The sequence below is a fragment of the Dicentrarchus labrax genome, unplaced genomic scaffold, assembly GCF_905237075.1.
Source record: "Dicentrarchus labrax unplaced genomic scaffold, dlabrax2021, whole genome shotgun sequence".
NCBI classification, from domain to species: domain Eukaryota; kingdom Metazoa; phylum Chordata; class Actinopteri; family Moronidae; genus Dicentrarchus; species Dicentrarchus labrax.
In genome coordinates, this window is record NW_026136711.1 from 1423930 (window position 1) to 1447500 (window position 23571).

At 40.0% G+C, this 23571-nt stretch overlaps 1 protein-coding gene across 3 annotated transcripts in view; it reads left to right on the forward strand.

Moving 5' to 3' along the window:
• pcbp4 (poly(rC) binding protein 4) overlaps positions 1-22780 on the forward strand; it is a 147258-nt gene extending 124478 nt beyond the window's left edge. For all 3 annotated transcript variants that reach the window (XM_051415341.1, XM_051415342.1, XM_051415344.1), the window contains 2 exons: positions 7397-7566; positions 15472-22780. In XM_051415341.1, the coding sequence (XP_051271301.1) occupies positions 7397-7566; positions 15472-15895 (594 nt within the window). In that variant the 3' untranslated portion in view covers positions 15896-22780. The remainder of the gene's footprint in view (positions 1-7396; positions 7567-15471) is intronic.
• The last annotated feature ends 791 nt before the right edge of the window (positions 22781-23571 follow it).

A 23571-nucleotide genomic window follows, 5' to 3' on the forward strand; every position in this document is an offset into this window, starting at 1 on the left:
CTGCGAGTTGAGCTGCTCTCATTGGCTGCTCGCCTGCTCACACAGGATCTGGTGTTCCAGATAAACAGTAAAATGTGTTTGTGAACAGATTTGAGGAGAGAAATAGTCAACAACAGAATCTGGATCCATATCTGATCAGCACTGTAGCCCCGCCCTAAAGCATACCCTGCTTTATGGTCTGTTTTACTCTAAATGGGACCATCAGTTGCTAAATGAACATCATGCTGTATGGAAGAAGACTGAAACTAGAGACTGAGACTGCAACACAACCAGTGTGTTGCACAGAAACGAGCACAGAGGCTCAGACTGCTTCCTCAGTTCCCAGTGGACAGCAGAGTTACAGAACTCAAGACACTAAAATGAAGCAAGTATACAACACAGAGCCGTTATGTTCATTCTGACCTATAAGAACGGTAAAAGGCTTTTACCAAATTTCTAACTTAGCCATAGTGTCTGTGCATCTGTTGTCTGTCTGCATGCACAAGCAGACTGGTTACAGAACAATAAAATATTAATTCAATTCAATTTTATTTGTATAGCGCCAATTCATAACAGAAGTTATCTCAGGACACTTTTCAAATAGAGCAGGTCTAGACCGAACTCTTTAACATTAATTACAGAGACCCAACAGTACCACCATGAGCAAGACCTTGGAGACAAGGGCAAGGAAACACTGCCTGTTAAAAGGCAGAAACCTAGGACAGATCCTCCGGCTCTAGGTGGGTGGTCGTCTGTCTCGACCAGTTGGGGTGAGAGAGAGAGAGAGAGAGAGAGAGAGAGAGAGAGAGAGAGAGAGAGAGAGAGAGAGAGAGAGAAGAAAATCAAGAATGTCTCATTAACTGTTTCACTAGTTGAGTTTAGCCCAATCCATTGAAATTGTTCTCATATTACAACTATGTGGCTATTGCAAGTTTTTCTTTAATTTTTTTTCCCCAGGAAAACGCCTCTAGAAAAGGTTATGCATTTCAGATCTTCATCATTTTTGATGCACACACATTCTGGACAGTTACAGTGTAGATACCAAAAGAAAAATCATAATCTGTTGAGTTTGTCTTGGTCCAGTTTTTCAATTGAGACATTTTCTAATGTATTCCTCCTGGGATGAAATGAGATACTCCTAGTGACTTAGAACAAAATGTAGTATGACACAGATATGGCTCGGTCTCAAAACCTACAAGGAGTTACTGTTTGTCAAATGTTTGGTTGAAACAACTCAGAACAATTTCCATATCAATAATATGCGTGGTCCAGTTTATATCAGATATTTAACGTCTACCAGTTAAGGCATTGTAAATATGTTAAATAGAAACCAAAGTGCTTTTACAGTTATTATAATGTGCATATAAACATGGTTAATGATATAAACAGAGCTTCACAAACAGAGAGCTGTGAACTCCCTCTGTTTGCTTCCAGTCAGCCTTTACTCCTGTTCACATTACCGTTACCACTTCTTCCTGCTTTACAGGCTGCTGACAACAGCAACAACTGAATATGAGCGTTGGCACGGCAGGGATCATGACAGTTTAATGAAAAACACCAAACAGAGGATGAGATTTAACTCACTGACAATGTACAAATATGTGCTGTTTGAGAGGGAAACACACGTGCAGAGAGCGAGTGTGTTTTTCCCAGTAACACTGAGACAATATATTTATATTTATATTCCCCCTTTTCTGCCTCAGTTGCTCTTTTACTTCTCTTCCACTTTGCCTCTCTCCATCCATCCATCAATGAGTGTTAGTTATTCAGTCTGTCACACAGACACCCTGTCTGCAGGAGGACAAACATATGCACACATGTTTGATAAGTATTTAGGAGAACCAACTCAGTGTGTGTTTTAGTTGCTCAACTCTCAACTCCAACCTAACCTTAACTATCTATATATATATATATATATAATATATATATATATATATATATATATATATATATTTTATTTGCCATAAGATTGTTCCCTAACCTCACTGTAGTTGCCATGAGCAGATATCGTTGAAAGTGAAGACAGCACAAGGCTATCAAATTACTTCATGTATAGATGCAGGAGACGTGTCTGCAGTATATTGACCAGGTGTCCCACTTCATGTGCGACTGCACAGCATTTTAATCCATTGTTCCACATCCCATGTATAGCCGGGAGAGGCTGTCATCACGGGGCTGTGTTTGATGTCAATCATACTGCGCACACACACGGGTCGAGTGCAGGTTAACCTGTCACCGTCTTTCTCTGCGCTACAACAAAAGGGATGGTTAGATAGACAATATTTAGACATCCTCCCACATTGTTCCACACAAACACCCACGTTGGGTTTGTTAGGATCTGAGTCCTGGGTTCCTGGGTGTTTTTGGGGACAGGGATGATGGAGGTTTTAAAGCAGGAATTTTTGAAGGGCACAGTGCTTCATGGTGACCTGTTAACATCCCTCTCGTGGATGTGTATGAGTCCTACATATAATGCATGGAACAATAGGATTATAATAAAATTACAAAACAGACAGCAGCATACAGTAAATAATGCCGATACTAATGTGTTCTTCACATTTACAGCTCAGTCTCCCTGACGCGTTGCTCGTTTCTCATCCCTTCCTCAGTCTCTAATGGCAAATGTTTGATGATTTCTCCCCGGCAACTCCTGCAGTCACATCAGTTAACATTTCTTCACACTGGTTCTTTATGGATGATGTCCCTGTAGCACAGTAAAGGACAGACAGATGAGTATGAGAAACTCTCCATTCTGACGAGATAATCAACACCTCTGCAGGCGCTCACCTCTCAAGTATAAATTAAGCTTCATTTTCAAAACCCCTGAGCTTTAATTCATGTGTTGTGTGGTTGTTACATGCATAGACTCACACACACACATTAAACATGCAATCCTGCTCACACGTGCTCGTATTGTATGGCTGGTCTGAGAGAAATACAAGGGGGACACAGAGACACAATAGTGTAGATCAGAGAGGGACTTAAGACCCTGTGCATGTTAGTGTGTGATATGTTTGTTTGTGTGTGTGTGTGAGTGAGTCATTGAGCAGGGCCAAGCGGAGCAGCTTAATGACATCCTATAGCTCACAGTTAGAGATTTAACAACAGCCCTGTCTGACACTCCCCCCCCTCTCTCTCCCTTTCTCTCTCTCCTTCAGTAAACCTTTCCAAATTACAAGGGCAGCAGGGAATCACCCAAAAATAGCCCTCGGTCCGTCCTCTTCCTCCTCTTCAGCTTCAAGCTGATTTTACCCAACAGCACTTACATAAAGCTGCTCAGAGGGGGGACACACATCACTGTACAGCATCCGGTGAAAACCTCATATCTCCAGAGCAGCCAGCCTTGCTGAAAGTGTGAAAGCCAAAGCTTGTTTTACGTCTGAAGGTAGCTTCAGTGTAGCTGCTATAGGTTACTGTAGTAACTGAGTAGTCTTCCGATTATTCCATCAATCAATCCAGTGATTGAACAGAAACACAAGAGAAAGACAAACTAAAAAACAAATTGCTTTCAGTGTTTTTTCAGTTGTTGGGGAAAGGCTGTTGTTCCCTCACTGTACTGGTAGTGGAATATTTTCAAAGTGGGGTATTTGCACTTGTTTAAGTAAAGGCTCAGATCCTTTCTCTACCTCTGGTTAGCAGGTGTGTGCTACACAAGGTGGAGTCTCTTGGGTTTGTTGTGAGAGTGTTTCCCAGTGTGTGACGGGTAATTACGTCCCTTAAGTCAGCCATAAAGTATGTAGATGAGTTCAATATCCTGGCTGTACAGCATTAACAATAAACCAAGACCCCAAACTTTCCTTACCCTTAATAAACATAACCATACAAACCTTTAACTATGCTTCACTTTCTTCCAGATTTCCGAGATTGCATATTTCAATAGAAAACAAATGAACTATGGAGTCATCTTACCGGTACTTTGAGTGTCAACATTTTGCAACTCGCCAGATTAATTAACAACAGGATTAATTAACAATGTTTCCTCATTATGTTGATAACAAACTAATCCCCGAGGGCAAGGACGCTGCGTTTTCTTCCAAAATAAATTTGTTGTCGCAAATTAGTACTTCAGCATTTGCATGTAATTTCTAGGAGACAGGGTTGATGGACAGACATGTAATAGATACATAAAAATAGTACTGAGTTTAATTTTAAGTGACTTCTTATTAAACAACATTGTAACTTAAATCAGATTAGCCTGCTAGCACACCTGTGATGATAGTCCAAGACTGGATATATGAGGTTTTTGTCAGACACTGTCCTGCTGGTTATGACTCACAGGAGGCGGTTTATGATTCCACGAGGCCGTTTGTGAGGTCGAACAGCGGCTAAAGGTGGATTTCACACAAATGGTCCTGACCTGCTTGTTGTCAGCTGGTGCTTTGTCTTCTGTCTCCCACAGTGTCATTATAGCTATTACACACACACACACACACACACACACACACACACACACACACACACACACACACACACACACACACACACACTTCAATTGTCAGAGCCCTTTCCACGAATAGCCCACTATAGCACACAGGCCAGATCTACATCAGAGCTTGTTGGCCAAATGACTTGTGGGGCATGTTTGTGGTGCAGAGAGAGAGAAGAAATCATAAAAAAGAGAAAGATGCAGTGGCAGGGATGCAATGAGGAAATGAAAGATACTGAATGAAGGATTCAGAAAAAGAGGAGGCAAAGAGTCTGAATAGAGGAAAGATCTGGGTCAGAAGCGGATAAAAAGAACAGAGAGGAAAAGAGAGTGAGACGGCTGAATGGAGAGGATTGATGGAGTCAGTGTTCAGAAGTTTCATTTTAAACAGAGGAGAAGGAGGCTGTGAGGTAGAGCAGCTCTCAGCTCCTCCTTTCCACATGTCACAGCGCCCTCGAGCGTAGACACTGAACCTCAGATTGCTCCCGCTGATCACACCAGAACCTTGCATGTTAGCTTGCAGGCATCTGTGTGTGTGTGTGTGTGTGTGTGTGTGTGTGTGTGGTGTGTGTGTGTGTGTGTGTGTGTGTGTGTGTGTGTGTGTGTGTGTGTGTGTGTGTGTGTGTGTGTGTGTGTGAGAGGCAAAACAAAGCGCTATATAACTGCAGTCCTGTTACCGTTATCTGGCATCATACACCCTGAGAGAAGTGACGTACAACTGTACAAAACAACAACAGCCTAGCTGACTGATGAGGCAGTAGGTAATGGGTCAGACGGACGATGTGGTTTAGGAATGTTCCTGTGGAAACAGGACAGATATTACATTCTCCCTACGTTTGGTAGTAGTTGGTACTTGCACTTGCTGGTATTTGAACTCGGAGTTGGCCAAATATTCCAGTTGGTCTCGACTGAGTCTGAAGTAACTTCCTCCTTCAAGACAAAACCATCGATGAAGCCAGCTTGATCAGAAAACAGGTTTAATTCAGGATCCATCTAGAACGGACTCTGGCCGCCTGGGATCCGTGTTAACTGTCACTTGCAGTCGTATGCCTGGATGCAGAGACTCATCTGATTGACAGCGGCAAAAGCCTTCTTTTTGTTCTGTGGTCTTGACTGTAGCGCTGCAACAACCGTAATACCACCTGAAGCTGCTCTGAAGGCTTATAACACCTTACTAAGATACTACATTATTACACTACTTTTTTAGTTGGTTTTTCCTTCGCCACTTATCTGTAGCATCTGTAGTGTTGCTGACTGAGGATACTGAGGTTCACAATATCACATTGTTTATTTCCCAATCAGTGGAAGAGAAATTTGTAGTTTCTTTGAACAACTGTCAAAGGGCATACAGGATGTAAGTATTTATTTCTAATAATCACAAAACTATTATATCCTCATCTTGACCAAACAGTGAACAGTAGTTTGTTAACCTGAAATCCTGAAATTATTCTGAAATCATGACACCCAGTTTTGATCGCATGAAAACAAGTTTATGTATTAAAATTAAGAAATTACTTTACTGGAATTAATCACTACCCTCTGAGGCAAAGTATTATTACATTATTGTTTCTTAATTTTCTTTACAAGTGAACAAATAATTAACTGTAAATGATAAAGTTATTTCATAATATCTGTGTGTATTATATTTCATGCTAATGAGCCAGGCTGGGAGTTAATTAGCTGTTTGTACACCGATTGTTTATGCCAAACCTTCCTTATGGGGATCATTAAAATATATGTATTATATTTTTATTTGTTATATATTTTAATTGGATTACATTAACACCCTCTCTGGCGTTGACACTGAGACTGCACTGCTTATTATCTGTGCTGTCACATTTATATCCTCTCAATATATGGGACCTGTTTTTCCACGTTTTCAGAGCAGAGAACAAATGGTTATAGTCGTTTTATGTTGCAGTGTCATTAATATTTCTTGTTTTGTCAGAGAAAAATGACACCTGGTTTCATTTGATCCCAATCCTTGAATTTCCTCTGCAATAGTTTCAGTCCCTCTGTTTTGTTATCATCAGATTTCTATCTGTATTTGTAAAAAAAAAAAAAAAAAAAAAACTGCATCAGCACAACAGTTCTTTTCATGCAGTTCAGCTCCAAATGCAACCTTGACACACAAGAGATACCATCCTCATGCCATCCTGCCAACACACGTCTGCCTTTTAGAAAAAAGGTAACGAGACATATTTATGGTCTGCACTGACGAGATAACTAACTATCTGTCTACTGTGACACCTACTGCATTACAGAAACCCCCACTGGGACCAGTATAGCACACACACACACGCACACAGATGAGTCAGAGTTGACCACCTGTTGCTTTTCCATATTCTTAGACAGACGGAGAGAAAGAAACATAGAGAGACAGAAGGGTGTATGTGGGTTGATCCATCAGCTAAAACATTGAAATTAATAAGGTTTATGGAGCTCTGCATGTTCCACACATCCAAGTGGAGTTCATTCAGCACTGTGGTCATTTTAGAAGCTGTAGTTGTTTTGTATATTGATTAATATTGTGTTTCTAATATTTAGACAAAGAAATTTCACATTTCCATTCTGTTTTCTGCGTTGTTTTTCACCGTTTGAGCTTCCACTTCACTCCACCTCCACTTGTGAACCAACTCCTTATAATCATGTAATGGTAGTGGATGAAAACAAGCTTTCATTCGCATTTTGTTTTGTCAAATTAAAAAAACACAGAGCAGCTAGCATGACTATAGATGCTTAATCTTGTTAAAGCTGATTCATTGTCAGAGGTATGTTGAATATTGTAAGAATTACAAAAATAAAAAAGAGTAATAGACAAACATTTAAATAGAGACAGTTTTATTTCTACAAGCGCTGACAGACACACAGACAGGCTTAATAACTACCAACAAGAATATTAAAGGTAGAACGTTTATTGAAAATGCAGTCTTTCCTTTAAGAAACCCAAAATGTCTGTAATCCTAATCCTCTGTTTCATCCTCCCCACAGCTGATTGGCTCCATCATCGGTCGTCAGGGCACCAAGATTAATGAGATCCGGCAGGTATCGGGGGCTCAGATCAAGATCGGCAGTCAGATCGACAGCACCAGTGACCGCCACGTCACCATCACCGGCACACCGATAGCCATCAACCTGGCTCAGTACCTAATCACTTCATGGTAAGCATCCAAACTAAAGGGAAGTATCTGGATACAACAATGGCTGTCATGGTACGATGGCTCAGAATCTACCTCATGATGTCAGTGGCAGTCCTATAGCCTTCAACCTTCCACAGCACCAACAAGCTTTATGTTCAGAACTGAAAGGCACAAAACTTAATTAAACATTTGTTCTCGTAACTTTTTAATGAACACCCAGAAAACAGACGAGTTGAGTTGAGATCACAGATGAAAATACTGTCAAGGTTTCTCATCAGTCATAACATTCAATCATTTCATGGACTGAGTAACTGTGAAAACTGTGGCCACTGTGGAAAAATAGCTATTTCTATATAGTTATTCTTAACTAGCAAGAAAAATGTCCCCTAGGACTGTTAGACTGCTTTATATGATATCATTATATCATTAGAAATATAATAATATTTTTAAATGATGGTTCATGTTTGGGCAGGGTTTGGTTGTTTTTGTCCATGCAAATATTACATTACGATGAATGGTTCTTATACAATGGCATCAAATATAACTTTTTATTATGTGTTTTGGGTTAAGTGGAGCATCACTGCACTCTTTTCTGTAGTGCTTGCTTCATAAAGTACATCTGTAGGATGTGTCACATGAGAATCATTACATTATAAAAAGGAATGAAGCTCTACATCTAACGCAGAGAACGAGTTATTTCTCCTTCGCCAGGATGTTTAATCACACTCTCGATATCAGACACAGGATACAGACAGGCGGGCTTAATACAACTTACCATGACCATGAATATGCAAATTCATGATTGGACTCTGGATGAAATTGATATTTCACTCACCACTCTTCCTGCCACTGACAGCAGGGAGAATAGGTTGGGCAAATCACACACACACAAATGTACAGATGGGTCAGCCTCATTCAGTCTGAAATGTCAGGTCAAGGAAGGTGAGAGACTGACGCTGAAGTATCCGTGACGAATCCGCTCTTTTCTATTACATTTTTTTTAATCAGACAACAGACAGATGAGACTTTTTCCGCTGGCCCAGTGTCTCACTGGCTGACCACAGAACAGCAGATCATTCCTAGAAACTAAAATGACGTCACTGTGTGAGAATATCTTCTCCTTAGCATACAGTAGTTGTGCTGTATTAACTCTTCATAAGAAGTAGAAAGTAACTAAATACATTTACTTTTAGCGTTATATTTAATAATCTGTACTTTTACTCCACTACATTTCAGAGGGAAATATTGTACTTTTTACTTCACTCAAAACATATGAATAGTTTAAAAAGATTAAAGATTAAACTGGTGGTTTTCAGCCTTGTTTTGCTTGTGATCTCTTACGAAAAGAGTGTGTAGTTGTGTCTCCTTATCAAATATCTTCATATACTCCAGAGACACTGTGTGAAGCCAAAACTTCGAAATCATAAAATTATACTTGAGCCACTAGACTCAACTTCAAACATACTAATGCTTTAATGCATCAGTATTGATCTAATATCCTAGATATTAGTCCAAAATAATAATAAATCAGTCACTGCACAGTACTTTAAAGGTCCACATAGTTTGTTGTGATTGTTTTCATTACCTTAGAATGAGCTATTGTTACCTACAGAGGGAGTGGGTCCTCTTCCACGGAGTCCGCCATGTTTCTACAGTAGCCCAGAAGGGACAAATCAAACAAACAAATAATCACTGGCTCGAGTTTTATGGCCAACATAGTTTCTCCTACACACTTGAATGGCTGAGCTGTATTCAGGTACACACTGGTCTTTAAGTACATTTTACTGATGATACTTACGTACTTTTACTTAAATAGGAGTTTGAATGCAGGACTTGTGTTTTTTCTTACTGTTCTTACTGTGTTTTTTTTTTTTACTGGTACTTTTAGTTAAGAAAAGGATCTGAGTACTTCTTCTACCACTATAAATGAACTTATAGGAAGCGTGACATGATACAATTTCATCAGCCTGGTATTGTTAACTTGGTCACAACTAGCTCTGTCACATTTGTGCTTCTGTTATTTTTTACATCCGTTGCCAGTGAATGTGTTAGGTTTGGTAGGACTGTGGACCGGGGTGCGGATACAGAACACTAGAGGCGGGTTAAGGTCAAGAGTTTATTCACCAAGAACTGAGTTTAAAGTGGAACTGTGTAGAAAAGGTGCGAGGTGAGAACAGGGGCAGACAGTCCTGGACAATGGCAACCAGCAATCCAAAAAGATCTTGAAAAGAGAAGAAACACAAAGCGTTAGTCCTGGTTCAGATGGAGAAACTCACACGAAACTAACTAAATACTCAGGAGACTAAATTGGCCTGAAGTACTCAACCATGAGAAGGTAAGGAATAAGTCTCAGGAAGCCCCACATCTTAAGGCCAGGCACTGATGAGGATTGCCAGCAGGTGTGTAACTCCACCAGGCGATCAGCTCACTGCGAGGCATAACACACACACCCACAAACACACAGAACACCACAGGAGAAACAAAAGAAAAAAGGAACACACCCCCAAGTGTCACAGCACCAACTGTGACAGAATGTGCGCTAAAATAAACATTTTCTCAAAAGTAACTGGGGAAAATAAGATCAACTATATCACCATGGAGTTATAAGCAGTAAAGCACTTATTGATGTTGAGTACAATTATTTGATCTCTTTTTTTATTGCATGTGCAATATTTACTTGCTTCTTTTGAGTCTTTATTACATTAAAGCAGCAGTCATTCAAAGTCGCTGTCTTTGATCAAACAGGATGCACTGATGCATCGCTGAGAAGATGCTAATAATTATCTATAAGTCACAATATCTTTAGACTTCTATACCTCAAATGCAGTCCTGTCGTGTTCAGTGTGAGCATGTGTGTGTGATGTTCTTACATGTGTATGTATGAACCGGCCCACCCGTGTACATCAAACACAACTGTCTACTATTCATGTCTTCAGCTGGGGAAATACTGCTGCTGGGTCATTTGGATTGTAATGCATCTAAATGGTCCAGTGTGTAACATTTGGGCGGGTGTTTGGCCTGAAATGGAATATATTATTCATAACTATGTTTCCATTAGTGTAGAATCACCTGAATATGAAGCGTTATGTGAGCAATTGTTATTTACAGGCACTGTGGGTTGTGTTCCATTGATTCTGCCATGTTGAATGACCATGTTTCTATAGTAGACCAGAAAGGACAAACCAAAACCGGCTCTAGATAGGGTCATCCGTGTTTTTCACACTATTCGCAGCCCCCATAGTTTCTCCTACACACTCGGAAGGGGAGGGTGAAATGAAGAAGTTGCTAAATCCTACACACTGGACCTTTTAAAATATGAAATATTGCAACATCTATAAATCATTTCATGTCATCAGCTATGACACATTATATATCGTGGTGCATATATCATGTTATACATCTGTTAAACATACAGAATGTAATTTCTGCCACTAGGGAGTCTCTCACATCAAAACAGTAACAAAAGACGTGTTTGAGGCGCCCTGATAGCTCAGTGGGTAGAGCTGGTGACCCATGTACCGAGGCTGAGTCCTTGCTGCAGCGGCCCAGGCTCGAATCCGACCTGCGGCCCTTTGCTGCGAGTCATCCCCTCTCTCTGCCCCCCTTTCCTGTATATCTTCAGCTGTCAACTATAATAAAGGCAATATAAAAATATATACTTAAAAAAAAAAAAAAAAAGACGTAGTTTGATAATGTGAAGCTGCGTGGGATCATTGGAGTCTTCATTCAACCACCATTGCTGATGAAAATCTATCTCACCTGATTGTTCAGGGACAAAACTTTTATTCATGTTACGTGTAGCCATATTTTCTAACTTCCTACTTGAGTCTCTGATGTATTCCGTGTTTACCCGGAAGTTATAGTAAATGATAAATTTGTCTGGGTTTGAACCCTGTTGGAAACATTTGGGATAATGTAAGTACACAACACAGCAACATATATAACAGAGGTATGGTGTTTAAAGACATTTTATGGGTAAATGTTACATGTTATACCTTTAAATTACCAAATCTAGCTGACACACAGAACAGCTGGGGGCTATAAATGTTATACCACTTGACTTCTGGCGAAATTTAACAAGGCTGCTGTCGTCTTCTGTGTGGAGGCAACACGGTACATGTGCAACACAAAGGGAGTGTTAGTAGAGGCCCAACAGAAGAACTTTGCCCTGGAGCCTTGTAATATGTTAATTTGTTCCCTACTGTAGCTTGGCATCATATCACCCGTTTCAATCACATATCTGCATTAGCTAGATTATTCTGTGATTTTGTTATGTTGACAGTAATTCAGTCACACAACGTCTCCCTCTCTCGCAGAGAACTCAGAATAGTGCTTTTGCTTTGTGCAGTTTTGTCAGAGACAAATAGGGGATGACCGCTCTGATCTGAACGTGACTCCCTTTTATCTGCCGTTGATTATTCATGCCTTGGAGTGTGCTCCCTCTGGACCTTCGTGTGCAATCAGGGAACCTGTCAGACACAAGCACTCCCTCCACAGTGTGGAGAGAAAGGAGCCATGGCTTGAGTGTTTCCTCATTCATTTGGCTCATGCATTTAAGATGGCTGCCACAGAATCTTTAGTGTTTATTATTTTGTTGCAGTGGATACAGTTAAAATACTGTAGCACTTAGGTTCTACACAACATCAACAGGCCTCTTTCCCCCTGTAAAGTTGTCATTTTAATTGTTGTGTAAACTTATAAGATATGGTTGTTTTGAGTTGTTGTTGAGCTGCACTGTCAACCTGTTAATCAAACAGGAATGTCTGTTTTTTTTTTAGCTCAAGAGTTAACAACAATGACTGTATTTATTAGGGCTTCGTATTGGCAAAATCTAATTCAATATATTGCAATCGCGCTATCAGCTAGGTTTTCTAATATGGTGTTGGTGTTTACGCTTGCGATACTTCATGTCTCAGTTTAGGTTGTTACGTTTGGAGTGGAAGAGTCAAATAACTGAACATAGAATGAATCTAAAATATTAATGAAAAATTGATACAGTGTTTTTAAGAATCAGTATAGTCTCACAAAACCTAAGTGTAGAGATTTTTGTTACACTTCTAGCTTTTATATGTTGACCATCACCTGCAGGATCAAGAATTGTTAAAAAAAATGTGTTCACATATGGGCTAACACACTATTGTTTGTAGAAGTGCATGAAATGTTACACACACGTGTGCAATGTGGTTTTTTGTAAAACATTCCCAAATTGGTTGCATTCCAATTAGCATTGAAGAATCCTGTGCATCGGGCAACGCCTTTAAAATGTTGGTGAGCAATTACAGACCAACGATAAGTGATACCCAAACAAAAACCTAAAGCCCTTTTCGGGTTCATTTAGATATTCTATTCACTCATTTTGGATTAGAGGAGATAAGAGAAGATTGGATGATATATGTGCCAAAAGAGAGAAAAAAATTCTTTACTTACAGCAAACAAATAGTGTCAAATTATTAGACTTCACTAGAACTTATGAAATAAATTTAATATTAATAATATAATTATTATTACTTTTATATGAATCAAATAGAAAAATACAAACCTCTGACCTGCATCCAGTGCACTGACCAGTGCTACAACGCTGACTGCTGACCTGTACCTACAATGTTAACCTTTGCCCTGTATCTACAATGCTAACCTCAGCCTTGTATCTAGAGCTCTAACAATGCCCCGTATCTAGAGCACTGAAAGATGCCCCAGATCTAATCTAGAGCGCTGACCGATGCCCCGTATCTAGAGCACTGACCTATGCCCTGTATTCATCCTGACCTCTGTTACTTAGTTAATAAAGATTTGCTTGAGTCCATTTGACAATAATACGATCTGTGCAAGAAAATTATTTTCAAATTATTGACCTTCACTTACCTGACCTTCAAATTAAAATATCATTATTGTTACTATTATATTAATCAAATATACAGTACAGACCTCTGACCTGTATACAGCACTGATCTCTGTCCTGTGTCTGTCTATTATGGTGGAGCTATTGTCGGTAGAATTGTATGAAATGTTACACACACATGCAATGTGGCTTTATGTACATTCCCAAATTGGTTACAATCCAATTCAGCATTGAAGAATTATGGCCCATTCAGTACATCAAGCCATTTCTTCAAAAGTTTGGTAACCAAATACAGACACACGTTAAGTACCAAAACACAAACCTATAAGTCTTGTTCAGCTTCATCTAAATATGCTATGTGATTCACAGATTTTGGTGAAGATTATATGAAATGTCAAAAAAAGCAACAAATGTCTTTAATAAAAAAATCCAAATTGGCAGAATGTTTTTAAGGTCTGAATGAGTGTGGCCTATATCAGTAAAAGTAGTATCATACAAGGAACCCACCGTTTTTCAAAGTTTTAGAATTCGATACGCTTAATAACTGGCCACATGGTGGTGCTATTGAAGTCAGTTAGTAAAGGTTATTTCAATGGCTTTTTGGTTAAATACCTGAAATAAGGTCTGTGGTTAAAACAAGAGATTCATGTTTTGTTTGATGACATAAAATATGTTCTTATTTGTCTTAAAAAAGACAGTTGCTGACAAGTGGCTAAATGAAACTACAGAGGTTGTTGGTGAGATGACTTGTTGATTTAATGTAAAAGATTTAACATCATGTTAGATGTTTAGTGGTGGTGAAGTTAAAGCCATGCAACCGTGGTTTAGTTCTTTTATAGCATTATGTTGGCTTGAACTTCTGGCTATTGCATTTACGCTTCAAACATCATTTGTGTACATTTGTGAAGATCTTGCACAATAAAAAGTGTAAGTATTATAAACCTTGGTTCGCCACAGAGCTTATTTCCTGCAATAATCCAAAATCCAATGGAAAAATGCCACTGGCTTTTTGTCAGAGGAACCAGGACTTTAACTTCTGGGTTCGACTACAAAAATATAATTTATAATTTATAGAATTATAGGATTTCATATGTGATTTGCTATAACTTTGCCCAAGTCAGCGCCCCAACACGTGAAGAAATAATCCTCTTCAAAAATAATTGAAAACACACATTGTTGACTTTACAACTGCTTCAGAAGATTTTAAGAAATTGTGTTTTAGAGAGCTAAAGTTTCACTGCCTTTCTGAAGCTAGCCTTGTTAGCCCCTGCGGGACCTTCACTATCGTGAGTGAAGGATAGCACTGTAGGTTTTTCAGGTTTTAAGTTAAATGGATATCTACTGTACTCTTTTGGTTAGTAACGTTTCACAATTTATGGTTTATAAGTTGTAGCTCTAGTTGTTGAAAGCTAACGACATAATTTGGTTTTGTCTTGCTTGAAATTCTAATGTTCACCATTAGTGTCCGGTCCAGTCATCGATACACAGCTTCATGACATCGCGCCTGCGGCAGGATTTGTCTCCGTCGCGTTCCGGCTGCTGGAGCTGATGCATTGTAGACTTTGCTGGATTTTGGCCATTAAGGACTTCAGCTCTCTAAAACAATTACTGTGTTACTACAGAATATTTCTTTATGCTTCTTTTTCCTGTTTTTGAATCAACATCATCTCTGGCAAAGCTTCCATCCTAATATATCTATAATGGTTTTGTTCCCTCCTCCCTAAGCCCCCTCCCAAGCCATCACCCCAACTTATACAGCACACCCCCCATCCGTACAGCGAACTCCCCTACAATAATCTGTTGCAACCTCCAGCAAAACACACCTGTCTTATGATTTTAGTTTTGTCAAATTTCCTTTATTTCATTTTTATTCTCCAAAATATCCTGTTTGTTTCTTTCTTTTTCCTTTTGGTTTTTACTCTTGATTTTTTTTAACATGTCTTTTATTTAACCCTCTAACCCTTCTCCATCCAAAATTCCCTCTCCCTTACCCCTCTCCTCCCCTCCCTCCACCCTCCGTCCCTTCCCTCCACCTCCTCTCCCAACCCCTTCCTCCCTCCCTTACCCCCGTCCCTCCCCTCCTCCAGTTTAGAGACCGCCAAATCCACCGCCCAGTCCTCCTCCATGCCGTCTCCCGTTGACCTGACCATGAGCTTCACCCAGCCCGCCCCCCCTGCCTCCGCCTCGTCCTCCTCCTCCTCCCCCCTGGCAGCGATGGGCGCCACACTGCCCCATGCTCCCATCCTGGGCGCTCCCTACGCCCTCCCCCTCTCCAGCCTCCTGGGGATGAAATCCATCCCCTACCTGGCACTGTCCACCCCTCCTGCCTCAGCAGCGGCGGCGGCTGCTATCGGGGCTCCCATGTTACAGGGTTCGATGCAGACAGCAGCGTCGGCAGGTGTTCCAGTTCAGGCTCACGCAGCGGCGGCCCTGGCTTCCTACACGGCCAAGATCTCATCCTCGGCCAACGGGATGAAGAAGCCGGAGAGACAGAAGTTTGCACCGTACTAATGAAGGAGGTGGAATGAAAGGATGAGTTTGCATCACTGAGGTAGCTTCTGAGAATGAGGAGGTGTTCAGATGGAAGGGCAGTTTTATTTTCCTTCTTTTATTCTATTTGCTTTTTACTTTATTCTTTCTTCCTCTCCAACTTTTATCCTTTTGTTTTTTATTCCTTTCTTATTCATTGCTCAAAAAAAGTGGGATAATTGGAAAATGTATGATTTCAGATGTGATGACATGGAAGCCACTAGCAGCAACAACTCGGGCAAGGTAAAGTAGTTTACCTCATGTAGAATATCTGATTGATTAGACCTGTTTTTATTCAGGAATGCACTGCTAACAAAGTCCCCCTAACTTACGGGAAAATATTACATTCTTCACAATAAAGCCTGCCACCTGATCACCAGTGGAAAGCTTTTAATGTGAAGGTTTAACTGCAGGAACACAGCTCTGATACAGCTGAATGTGAGAATGCAGTAAACAGTAAAATAAGGCTGGTAGTGAAAGTACAGCAACACAAGAGGGAAACTAAACTCCAAACCACAGTCAGATAGAAGCTACAAAAGTACTGAGAGCTGAAAACAGAGAGAAAACAGAGCGCTCTCTCTAGGGAAGCCACACAAGTTGGGGGAGGCTGTTAAGGGTTGGCTCTGATACCAAGGCGGCTTTCCCCCGCTGCGAGGCTGCAGTGGAAACATGTCATCACGGCTTGGCTTGACACAGTGCGGGCCTGTGGAAAAACCTTAAGAAAGAGCAACTACTGACGCTGGTTGTAATTTCATATGTCGCTAAATCTGAAAAGAATTAGTCATTTTCTCTGCAAACTCATGCAGACAGACATTACTAACTCGGAACCTGCTGCCAGAGAGCCAGACACCATGGCTCATGGGTAATCAGAGATGCAATGAGGGAGATGGTCAAATTTCTGTCTAAGCTCCACATGGGAAAAATAAATTAAAGAACAGATAGAAGATAAAGAAATAATACTCTCTATCTTTACCTTGCGGGACACAAATAACATATTTGTCTCAGCTTTTTCTTCCACTGCCACTCAAGGCAATTTAAAAAAAACTAACTTTTATGAGTGCTTTAATCCTCAAAGCCGGGCGAGAGTGGTGAGGACGTTGTAGACTGAAAAAGATAAAAATATCCAGCAGTGTCTGATCACTTGTACTCACTCATGATACTGACAGTGAGTCCTAATTATCAGGCAGCATGTGGGATATTTTTGAACTTTTATTTCTCATTGGTGATTAAAAAGGTGCAAAAGTAGACAATCCTGTACAGCCACTTCCAACAGGGGGATGGGTCACTATGTACCGCTACTGTGATGCTCTATTTTAATGTTTGTTTAGTATTGCTTATCATGTTTCTGTGCAGATATTCACTGGTTTAATAAACCACTCAGGGTCGCTGACTCCTCTCTACATCCCCTTTGTAGACAAATGGTCCTCAACACAGCCATAATTCACGTGTCACAATTTGCATTAGCTTTTCCCTCCTTTGCATTATAGATTAGAAATGTTCCTAGACGAACCCATGGGTGTCTTCATGTCTCTGTCTGCAGGTTGTAGGTATGTTGACCCGTAAGTTTAGTTCAGGGTGTGAACGAGATCTTCTCACAGCAGAACAGACTTGAAGTTTAGCCTCGGGTTGACACCAACAATTTTTGTTTACAAAAATAGAAAATTCTTACCACCCCGGGGGGCTTTAAAGATCCAGTGTGACACATGTAGGAGGCATGTTTCATTAGTGTATAAAAAACTAACGTTGTGTGTTTGTTACCTTAGAATGAGCAGTTTTTATCTCCAGAGGGAACAGCTACTCTTCTACAGGAGCCCAGAACGGACAAACCAAACACTGGCTGTAGATAGGTTACGCCATAGTAAGACTCAACGCCACTAACTCTCACACACATTTAAGAGCGCACCAAGGGTGATGCATTTTTATTGTTGTTATTATTGTGTTCCTTTTAATTGCATCATTAATCACATAAAAAAAACATTGACTCACAAACCAAAAGGAAGAAACACAAACCAAAAGACAGACAATACAAGCTGAGATTTTAGATGCAGATTTCTTTGCATGTCCCTCTTTGTAATATTTAGGAATGATAGTAATTTTGGTTTTGCAACCCCACCCACTTCCAACCAGTTTGAACACATACAGAAAGAATTCAGTCTGTAACTTAGGCAGAACATTGTGTTTTCATGTATCACTCATAGTGAGAGATTGATCTTTAATTATGGATCTGTGAATCCACAAACCTGCTGAGGTCTTTTGACCTATGTTACATCAATATATAATAATATATATATATCACATAATTAAATGATGCAAGTTCATATGTCACATTTACATCATCATAACCTCTGGCCTTATATATCTGTTGCACATGCAGATAAATTGCATGTTATTTGGTTTGAGCATGTGTTAATCTTTCAGTTTAAATGTGATTTTTCTACTTTCTTAGAAATGCGTCTTGATTCCATAAACATTAAGATGAGAATGAAGTAGCTGATAGTTAAATATACCGTGAAGTGTGTGTGCAGAGTGTGTGTGCAGAGACAGAATCCAGACTGTCGTAGCAGGTCATCATCATTTTCCAATAATCCCACTTCACGTCTCTCTCAAACGGTTTTGTTTGCGTTTTATTTGCATTCTTGGAGCTCTGCCCTCACTGGAGTGACTGTTTGGAGGTTTGGCTAGTGTTTGTAGCTACTGTATGATGATATTAAAGGTTATTTGGGCCACAAAGCCTGTAAAAGCCATAGAGACTATTCAGCTTTTTCCCTCCTTGTCTGTTTCCTGCTCTCTTTTTGTCCCTTACTCCTTATTCTATTGTATACTCTCATATTTATTGACTAATATGAAATATTCCCTCAGAGAGTTTATATCACTGGTCACTAACACTGAGCTGAACAACTCGGCTTTTGTATACAATGATGTCTACTTGTATATGACTACTTCCTTTCTGCTTCCTGTCTGTTTTATTCTTTATTTTTAGTATTTGTTGTATAGAGTTTTTTAAAAACACAACAGATTTAAAGAACGTCTTTTTACGTTAACAGTCTCAACTTGTTTTTGTTCACAGTTCTCATTTGAAATGTGTTGTTTAAATTATTTTGTAACTTATTAAGACGAGTATTACATTTACAGATTTAGAAAATTCTCTTTCCAACATGGCTGCAGGTAAATACTGTAAAACTGTATCTGAGGTTGTTGTTTGTTTGTTTTTTAGTTGTGTGAACAAAATTAACTTTTTGTGTTTTTTTTTTTCCGGGGAAAAAAAATAATGATCACTGTACCATTAATGCTAATAACCAGATGTTTTTGTTAGATAGAAGAGTAGTGTTTTCACTTGTGAGCTCAAACTGGACATTTTACCACACACACACACACACACACACACACACACACACACACACACACACTTTCTAACTGGGGACATGTGTTTGTAAATGTCTGCCCTGCTTCTCCACAGAACTAGAATCAGGTAGAATGACCATCTGTAAAACCTGATGTTATACAGGATTTTTCAGAATGAGTAAATATCACAGATAATTTATATTTTTCTGGATTGAATGGTGCAAAACTGTGCTGATTCCCTGCAGCTGTGACGGCATCTCGTACAGTGATTCTTTAGTCAGTGCTATTGGTCAATAACCTTGTAAGCTGTTAGCAGATATATCAGGGACACTGTGACAATCCATCGCTCACTCTCAGTGTAATGGATGGAACTGACATTGTATGGCATTTTTCAGTTCAGTAATGCATCCCAACCACCTTAGGTAGAGGTGGTTACCCACAGCCATTATTAAACTGGTCACTCATTGGTCAGAAACAGAATACCAGTAAAGCCAGGCTCACACTTTTAGAGGAGTTGTAGAGTGGCACAATAAGGACAAACTTAAAAATCATCTCAAATGTGCACACACTACAAGATTGGAAAATAAGGGTGCATCACATTTAGTATATTATTAATATTACTGTGCCAGAGGGAGCAATGCACTTCCTCACTTGATCTCATGGGGAAGAAGATGTTAACAAAATGGAGACTGACGTAGCGGAACAACACCGAGTAGTAACATTAATGCTTTTCAGTGAGAAGGACCGACAGGAGAGGGGATATTGGATGTTGATCCCTGCTGAGTTGTGGTTGTTGTACTTATTCTAGTTCTGTGTCCCTCCTGTGTGTGAAAGCAGAAAGCAATGTTTCTTTTATTTTTTATTTTTCCAACTAAACTGATGCTCAGCTCGGTTTACTGTCCTTGCCAGAGTGTCAGAGACTAATGCTGCATGTTTGCTTGGCCTCACTAACACACACACACACACACACACGCACACACACACACACACACACACACACACACACACACACACACACACACACACACACACACACACACACACACACACATTTATGTAAATAAACACAAAGATGATCCTGATTAGTTTAACGCACACTTACAAACCAACTGACAGAAACACACACACACACACACACACACACACAGAGACACACAGGCCTCGGTCATTGCACTGACAGTGTGAACTAAAAGCAATATTAAACAGAGCCGGATGAGTAGCTACACAGGCAGGCAAATATACGTGTGTGTACTTTTCAACTGTAACAAATACATTAATATTTAACTTGATGGGTTGTCGATGCATAGAATTCTCTGCTCCTTCTGTTTGTTTTTAAAAATAATGATAATGTGGCATATTAAACAAGCTCACTTATTTTTATAAAGGCAGATAACCTCGTTGATGAACTGAATTGAACTGTGGACACCCGTGTTTAATCACTCATCTCACCCATCCATCCTCTCCACACTCACTCTTCATGTCTTTGTGTTTTTGTTTCCCTCTGTTCATTGTCCACGTGTCGTTCGTCCCATTTGCATGAGTCTGACTTGAATCGATGTCTATGCAAAAACATCTCTGTGTGGTTCAGCTCAGTGATCCATGCGTGGAGGCTGTGCTGGTGCTTGTGAAGTGCAGCTGAAATGAAAGGGCTACAGTAGACTACGGGTCTGGCTCGCAATGCATCTGCCCTGAGGATCCATTTATAGTTAGTTTACCAACGAGAGCATCGAGTCCAATACGATAATTGTATTAGGTATGGTATTATTGTATTAGGTAGGTATGTTTTCATTTGTGTATAATCACCTGGAAATAGGAATCAGTGTGTTTTTGTTACCTTACGATGAGAGTTTTTATCTACAGAGGGAGCGGGTCCTCTTCTACAGAGTGATGTCAAACACACAAGCCCAACCCTGGGACTAGGGGAGGGTGAAGCGAGAGAGATACAATCTGTATTTGCACTGCTAGATGCATCTAAATCCTACACACTGGTCCTTAAATGACACCGCTGCTCAGTTAGTGTAACCAGTCCAGTTTAAGTCCAATTCAAGTCCAATTCAAAGAACCCAAATACAAATAGTTCTGACTAAAACAGCACAAAGATTAAAGTTCATATGAGACCAGACACTTGCAGCGGCGTGAATTGACCATCTCAGCTCGCCTAAAGCCGGCTGATGGTCTCACCTGCGACTCAGCTTGTCAATTCTCCACTGACTGGTTTTAGTCTGGTTAGACTGGTTTTATAAAGGCATATTTCAGCAGCCAATCAGCTTGTAGCAAGGTCACCTGGTCAAGTCAGTTACAAACTGTTAGCTGGTCATAATGGTTTTTGACCTCATTAATTTGTTTGAGGAACAGCCGTGTCTGTATGCCTAAAATGTACTCCAATAAAGAACGCCCATGGACGGCTCCAAATTCTCCACCTCTCATTTGTTTTCACTGTTTCATCAATAAAATGTAACAGTAGCTCTATCACAATCCTCATTCATATTTTAAGATGCTACAAATTCTATCCAGCTACCAAAACAAGCCTGAAATCCCATCAGTTAGAACAGAAGAACAGAGTCTTTGCTATGGAAACAGCACGTCGCCTCGTCTTGTTGCACCGCTGTAAACTGGTAGCTTTTCTGAATGTTGCAGATCAGCTCATCTCGTCGCCAATGTTTGATCTCCAAAATCACAAGAAGACTCCAAGGAAGTCTATTTTAAACAAATAAAATGCCTTTAATGCCACAGCATGCTCAAGCAAAGGAAGGCTATATGAGTTTAAAAATGTTGTTTAATTCAACACTTGTTAAATCTGAACTAGTCACGCACTGCTGTTGAGAAGAAATTAATTCAACCTCTGGTCTGATTTTTAATGAACGCGTTTTATAACTTGGGGTCTTTGTGTGCCTACAAATACAGCACAGAATTCCTTTATTAACAGCAGATTCTTCATGAAAATGGCCAACACAGACTGCGTCCTTCATGGTTCTTTAGGAAAATAATTGTGCAGCTTCACTTCGCTCAACATATTTTACAACTTGTACAGGTATCTTCGTGTGGAAACAAAAACATGTAAAAAGAAATGCTCTTCAGGGTAAATGTGCTGCAAGAATCAGACCCTCGGTACAGAAAGGATGGAGGTTTCAGCAACACTATACAAGACTTTATCAAACATAGAGAAGGAATTTACTATATAATGATGCTCTCATTCCAAGTTGTACTACAAATACACAGAACATAACTTGTACTGCAAACAGATAAACATCTAAAAAATACACCCATTCACAATTTTCACTCTGAACCAACTGCTGAACAAAACGAGTACGGTTATGAATATTGTATTGCACTTGAACATGAAAAATCCATTATGACAAGATTTTCTCTACTGAATATGAAGTACTACCATCTGTCTGTTTTAATTTGGACCCCCCTGTGAAGGCAGGGAGGTTTGCTCTTTGTATATCAGCCTGATGTGTTTGTGATTCTGTTTTCTTTCCATTCATGCCATGTTCTAATAAATAAAACCCACACTGAAAACACCGTTGACTCTTTCATGTTTTATCTGGGTGGTAACTTCCACAGCAGACAGGTGATACACACACGATTCCCCAATAAAACCTGTGTTTGCCTGTTATTGCATACTGTAGATACTTAACATTTAACTTTAATTATAGTCCACATGCCTGAGGGGGTGTCTGCAGCAGCATCCAACATCAGTGTAAACAACAGTTACCAAGTCACAAAAAGTTTCCTGGACTGAAAAAAACAGATTGTTGTGTAGGTGGGCGCCTGCTGCTTGTGATTTGACATGAACTTGTGCATTGCAGCCAATGTCTGATCAGTTTTATGACCTAACACGGTGGACCTGGGGGTCCGGACCACCACTAGGGGTCGCCAAAGCTTCACAGGGGCTCGCAAGGCCTTAATTCTATCTCAGCATTCTGTTTATGTTTATTCTATTATTTTAAAGTTTGGGTAATCATTTAGTATACAAACAACAATCCCTGACCACATCTGGCTATTTCTAAACTGATAATGATATTAGTCTGATGTGTATATGTTTGTGTTTTTATGTTTTCTTACACCCCTTAAAACCAAAAAGGCCTTGTGACTCCCTGTGAAGCTTTGACGAGCCCTAGTAGGGGTCCGGACCCCCAGGTTGGGACACAATGTGCTTGACCATTGATGGATATGGTGGAGTGGAGTGTAACCTGAGCATGGTCCAATCCCAATGTCTCCTGTAAGGCCTAAACCTTCGTGGACTTCTTTAGTGTCACCTGTCCGAAAGTCTGCAAGGACCCGAAATGTTCTCAGTAGGAATGCAACATAAC